We start from the raw sequence: 6468 nt of genomic DNA on the forward strand, positions 1-6468 counted from the left end.
CTCTCCCCCTCTCTCTCACGTCCCCCTCTCCCCCTCTCTCTCACGTCCCCCTCTCCCCCTCTCTCTCACGTACAGCGACTCGGCGGCTGCGACTCTCTCGGCGAGGCCATGAAGTCGCGTTGGGTCGCTGAGATCCACGATCGGCGAGACGTGCGGGTGTGGCACGCGGTCGCGCCGATCCCCTGCCGGGTCCCCCGCCGCCGCCGCCGCCGCCGTCGCGTCGCGAGCGATGAGGTTGTCCGTGATGCGACGCAGCGTCGTGCGAAGCTTACTGCTCATCGTCCGCTCGTTGACCTCCATCTGAAGGTCACGCAGGGGTCGGGGGGGTCACGCAGGGGTCGAGGGGTCACGCAGGGGTCGAAGAATCACGCAGGGGTCAAGAGGTCACGCAGGGGTCGAGGGGTCACGCAGGGGTCGAGGGGTCACGTGTTTTCAATGTTCACGAGAGATTGCGCTTACAGTGGGAAATGATTCGTGAAGTGCAATACTGTCATGATGTACACTAGTGCAATAACGCGTGGAGTGCAATAGCATGCACGTCGCTGTTTAAAATTCGCGATTCAGTACAATGGCTGTACGACTGTGATCTAGTTTAGATGTTGGACTGAAATGCATCGAATGAACGAACGCGATGAAATGAATTACAAAATACAAATTATAAACAAACTGGAAAACTATTGCTAACTATTGCTAAACGCACGCACGCACGCACTCACTCACGCACGCACGCACGCACGCACGCACGCACGCACGCACGCACGCACGCACGCACAGATACACCATGTTACTGTTCATTGCAAAAATGACTTCAAAAATAAAACGAATTAAAAATTGCCGTAGCGAGATTCAGCTCAACTCGTCATCGATACGTTACGAATCGTCTGCGAGATGCGGTCGCCGCGGTTACGCACCATTTCCGAGGCAAAGAAGCTGTAGACGGCGTACAGGTAGAAATCGAAGAGCTGCGACATGCAGATTGTCACGTCGAACGCGATCGTACGCAGACAGTCCATCATCTGTATGTATTTGCCTGCGAAGATGCGGAAAAAAACGACACGAAGTTCAGCAGACGGGCGAAACAAGGAGAACAGATGTAGAGGGTAAGGTAGCCTTAGAGTGGGAGATAGGAACGTAGGTATATATATATATGGGGAGAGGGAGGTGGTATGGGAAGTGTGGGTAGCAGTGGGAGCAGGTGGGTAGTAGCTGTAGTATACAATTGTTGGTGGTGTGTGTGTGTGTGTGTGTGTGTGTGTGTGTGGTGCGTCGCGTGCGTGCGTGTGTGGCGTGTATGAGTATGCGTTGCGCGTATGTGTGCGTGATGCATGTCGTAGTGTGCACGTGCGTGCATGCCATGCCGTGTGTGCGTCAGTGTGTGTATAAAGTAATTAGCTGGTAAATCGGCAAAAATTATGAGGTCGATAAGAAACAATTACCCAAACAAGCGAAGCACCGTCAGAGTTGTGTTTGTGACAAATAGGTGGCGCTTTCGTCGCTTTCCAGCTTGGTCGTCTTGGCATACACCGCATCGGCAGGGGCCTACACAGCAAGCACACAATCACCGGTTTACTGCCGCAAACAGGCAGAGAGCACTCATATCACAACCTTACCCATAGCTAAGGCTGCCTGACATGCTGAACAAGATGAATTAAATCACGTTTAAATAATATATACATTTGTATATGTCTCTTATTGATGTCTCCTGGGGCCGGTTCGACGAAGGCATACTTAAGTTAAGTATGATTAAATGCACTAATGCATACTTAAACTGTTCGCCGTAGGTTTATGATTAGTTTAATCATACTCAAATATGTTTCACGAACGATTAAGTAGGCTATTTAACTATACACTAATTAGACGACTTCAATCATGAATAGACTAGTACTCGCTCCCCTCTCGCTTAGTTACTTGATGGGAATCGAGTAATCGAGGTGGGAGCGAGTACAGTCAAAACAATTAACGGTATTCAATATGGCGGACCAAATAAACGCAAAAATATCTTCAAGTTCGGATAATGAAACGGATATTTGTAAGTATATGATTTGAAGTAGTACACAATCTTAGATAATTCAAATTTCCTTGGGAGAAAATTGAAGTAAAATTTCGAATTGTAAAATCTGCAGCGTACTTAATTATACTAGTATTACCTACTTTAAGTTCTAGTACTAGCAACCTAATTATGATTAGTGGATTTAATCATAGGCTCCTGAGTAGAATTAATATTGTGATTACATAAATCATTGATTAAAGTTAATACGCTTCGTGGAAACAGTCCACTTTAATCTAAGTCGAGACGTTAATCATGATTAGTGATTTAATCACGATTCAATACTTAAGTAGGCTTGCGTGAAGCCGGCCTGATAATGATATACTAGCATAATATAACGTATTGCGCCATTCTGCGCTAAAATCAGGTATAAAAAATATATACATACGTATATGTATATATATTTTATATCAAGAGTGATATAATAAATCAGGTATTGCTTGTGATATATAATATATTACTACATATAAAGGCATTCTGCTCACTGATCACCACCCGGAGTGGCAGTAGAGACGCAAGAGTTCAGCAGCTGTACTGTAGGCGTGGCTTTCCCCTGTCACCCCTTCCTCTATGTAGTCCTGCTTCAACTCCTCAGGGACGTCATCATCCGAGGTACTGTCATCATGGTCCAGACTGTAGGAGTTCTCAAACTACAACGACAAATAATACACCGATGGAAAGATCCACCAGGGTTTGTTACGCACGCACGCGGCGCACAAGCACACGCACAGCGCACACGCACGACGGCACGCAACGCACGCACGGCACGCATCGCACGCACGCACGCACGAGCAGCACGCACGCACCAACGCACGCACGCGCCGCGACGCACACACACATATTTGTCATATATTAACCCCTAATATATCTTTAGTATATATATACCACGACGCAATACACATCGCTTGCTGCCATCTGTGGTTATAACGCATAACCATTCTCTGTGTGGTTGCTACAATTATGACTCCGTGGTGGTACTGCACTGAGGTAATTGTAGACACAGGCTTATCATGTGATGCAATCAGCTCTAGAGGTTTAGTGCATCCAGAGAAAGAACATCAGAAGGCAGAAGACACAAAGATACTCCCGCGAGTGATCAGCAGGCTCAACTGCACGTGGCTTCAGTACAGATCTTGCTCCATGATGTGCTCGCGCCGCTTCCTGCGTCGCGCTGCGACTATTGAACGCGTTTCCGGCATCGAGATATCGGCAGGAGAATGGCCACTCCTGCTGATGCTCGCCCCTGCTGCCCGGTCGCAACGCTGCTTCAACCGCGATGACTCACGACTTGGTTGCTGATCGCCTGCCCTGCTGTAGGAAACCACCAAAATTAAAAAGTAAAAAATTATTATTATTATATTTTATTATTCAGCAGGCAACATCAGTCATGATCATCCTCGCAGAAGTGTTGATCGGGAAAGCTGGGCGAGGTGGGAAAACCGCAGTGAAATCAACGCTATCGCATACCATTGCTAAACGGCGGCTTTTTAGTTTTGTACTTTATATTTTTTATTTACTCATTTTTCATGATTTACTTATAGATTTTGTCGCTCGGTACTTAAGTCTCGCCTTCTGCAACGATCGTCTCACACTGGCATGGATGCATGGCCGTACCTGGCCGCTGGGCGACACTGCCCTGCTGCTTGGCTGCTGGCTGGCTGCAGGAGAGGTGATGCGCGGCGGAATTGAACTCCTGGCAGATGTATATGAGAAGCTGCCTTGACGGGCACGGCTCCATCCCTTCGTTCTCCAGAACAATTCGCAGCTCCTTCCTATGCGACCCCTGCAAAGAACGTGTGCATGCCCGCAACTCGTCACCGTCAAGCATCACATCTCACCAAGGCTCGCGCGCATTTCGAAAGAAATCGACGATTCGGCAGAGCGAGACTACTTCGCACTTCTTACTTGGACATCGCCTTGGGCAAGTGGTCACGCAAGAAGGGTGCCTGTAGGTGGTTTAACGTGTGCGGCATGCAAAACTGTTGACTCTGTGGCACTTTGCTGGGCTAAAGCATGTTTTTTAGAAGAGTAACTACGCAACCCTGATTGTTTAGAGCGCGTGTCCATTCATGCGCAAGTGTACTAGTCATACGTGATTACACAATTACTGCGTGTAAGCGGGAAATGACCTGCCGACACGCAAGACATAGCAATACTAATACAATACATACATACATACATACCATACTACATACATACTAATACTACAATCCAGTACAATCCATCCTAATACATACATACATACATAGCATACATACATAACATATAAAATAACATACATACATACATACCATACTACAACATACATACTACATATCATACATACATAGCATACATACATACATAGATACATAGCATACATATCATTAATACTAGCATACATAGCATACATACATACAGATACAATAGCATGCATGCATGCATGCATCGATGTCATGCATATACATAATACTTACATACATACATACATACATAATACTACATACATATAATACATACATATACTACATAGCATACATACTACATACATACATACATACAGTACATACATACATACATACATACATACATACATCCTACATACATACATACTATACATAATGCATGATGCATGCATGCATGCTTGCATAAGCGCATACATACATACATACATACATACATACATAACTTACTACATAACATACATACATACATACAGTACATACATACATACATAGCATACATACATACATACATACATTTCATACATACATTCATCATACATCCATAACATACATACATGCGTACATAGAATAATGCTGTGAGACGTACTTGTGATAGGTGGCGGCAGTAGTTGACGCTCTGCTTGCGATGGATCCTGCAGGAACTCAGACTCGCTGCAGAGAACTCGCTCACGCGATCTGCATCAACCTGTGGGAGAGCGACGCGGAAGTACGTGAGGATGTATATTATGATATTGATATATAAATATATATATATTATATTTAGTATACGCCCGTTATAACACAATGGTTGGGGTCCTATATAAATATCACTGCGTAAAAAGGGGTCGCACTAAATTGGGGTTATATATGCGTGGCCTAATAAGAGCAACACAGGGGTCCAACGACTCATCGCGCTGATATCCGATTCGCGTTAAATTCGGGGGCCTAAAATGGAGTTCGGCAGCGTATAATAATATTTATATGAATATATATACAGACATGTAAAGGACGTGAAGCCTAATACGACACAGCGAGTAAATGCGTGAGAATTAGCATAGTGTCTACATGCTGCGGGTGTGCTTGTGTGGAAATAAAACCTTTCTGTTGAAGGTTAGTTTTGCTTGGTAGCATATAATATATTGCCTAGCAGATTTATGATAATTTTGTTTTAAAAAAAGCAATAAAAGTTTTGAGTCGCCCTTTTTGGCGGTCGGTCGGGTGAGGCCAACAAACATATTTTTATTATGGCCTGAGTAAACGCGAGAGAGGGCCGCCGCTGGGCTGATACGACGATGTTCGCCGTGGCCGCGTAAACATGCATCACTCATTCATTCTGACGTTAACTTTAGCAGAGTCAGACCCGAGGACAGGATCCTCCGACTACAGTTTCATGCACATCTTAGAGATGCTTGCCCTGAAGGGTCGACCTAAAGGCGTAACACGGGCAGCGGCGCCCCCTACCTGCGCACGTGGTCGACGATGCGTATGAAGTCGTCAAACTTCATGGTGGACAGGTCGGTGGCCTGCGCGTAGGCTCGCACCTTCTGCTGGACGTCGTGCCACACGCGCAGCCGGCCGTGGTCGAGCTTGGCGTCGGATGTAGGCGCGCGCGACGCTCTCCTCTACATTTCCCGCTGCAACGACCGAGAACGAGAGATGAAAGACGAGCGTCGTCGTGGCAACCGCGAACACGCAGCCTCCCGCTCGCCGTGGCGCGAGAATTAGGATATATGATGGGCGCGTTCGCGACCCATGCTCACCGTTAGTGCGTGCGTCGATTCCCCACCCACAACAACAACCCACGACTCCCTCCCTCATCGCGTGAGTATGTGGGGGTAAGGTGAGGGGCGGTTACTACTCACTGTGGCCACGCCTCCGTCCTCCACCGTACACGGGGGCGTGTTTGTGACCCATGCTCACCGTTAGTGCCTGCGTCGATTGCCCACCCACAACAACAACCCACGCCTCCGTCCCCCACCGTACACGGGGGTGTGTTTGTGACCCATGCTCACCGTTAGTGCGTGGCGCGATTCCCACCGACACAACAACCCACGCCTCGTCCCCACCGCACACGGGGGTGTGTTTGTGACCCATGCTCACTGTTAGTGCCTGCGTTGACTCCCCACCCACAACAACAACCCACGCCTCCCTCCCCCACCGTACAATGGGGGCGTGTAGCGCGACCCATTGCTCACCGTTAGTGGCGTGCGTTGACGA

The 6468-nt window shown here is 47.3% G+C and overlaps 1 protein-coding gene across 1 annotated transcript in view; it reads right to left on the reverse strand.

Annotated features, from left to right (window-relative positions):
- LOC106818865 (syndetin-like) overlaps positions 1–5873 on the reverse strand; it is a gene marked incomplete at its 5' end in the record, with an annotated part of 16670 nt that extends 10797 nt beyond the window's left edge. The window contains 9 exons of the mRNA XM_014823536.1: positions 74–300; positions 912–1030; positions 1406–1539; positions 2582–2696; positions 3174–3224; positions 3662–3830; positions 4859–4957; positions 5247–5268; positions 5713–5873. Coding sequence (XP_014679022.1) covers positions 74–300; positions 912–1030; positions 1406–1539; positions 2582–2696; positions 3174–3224; positions 3662–3830; positions 4859–4957; positions 5247–5268; positions 5713–5873 — 1097 coding nt within the window. The remainder of the gene's footprint in view (positions 1–73; positions 301–911; positions 1031–1405; positions 1540–2581; positions 2697–3173; positions 3225–3661; positions 3831–4858; positions 4958–5246; positions 5269–5712) is intronic.
- Positions 5874–6468: the final 595 nt, after the last annotated feature.

The sequence above is a fragment of the Priapulus caudatus genome, unplaced genomic scaffold (genome assembly GCF_000485595.1).
Source record: "Priapulus caudatus unplaced genomic scaffold, Priapulus_caudatus-5.0.1 Scaffold2597, whole genome shotgun sequence".
NCBI lineage: Eukaryota > Metazoa > Priapulida > Priapulimorpha > Priapulimorphida > Priapulidae > Priapulus > Priapulus caudatus.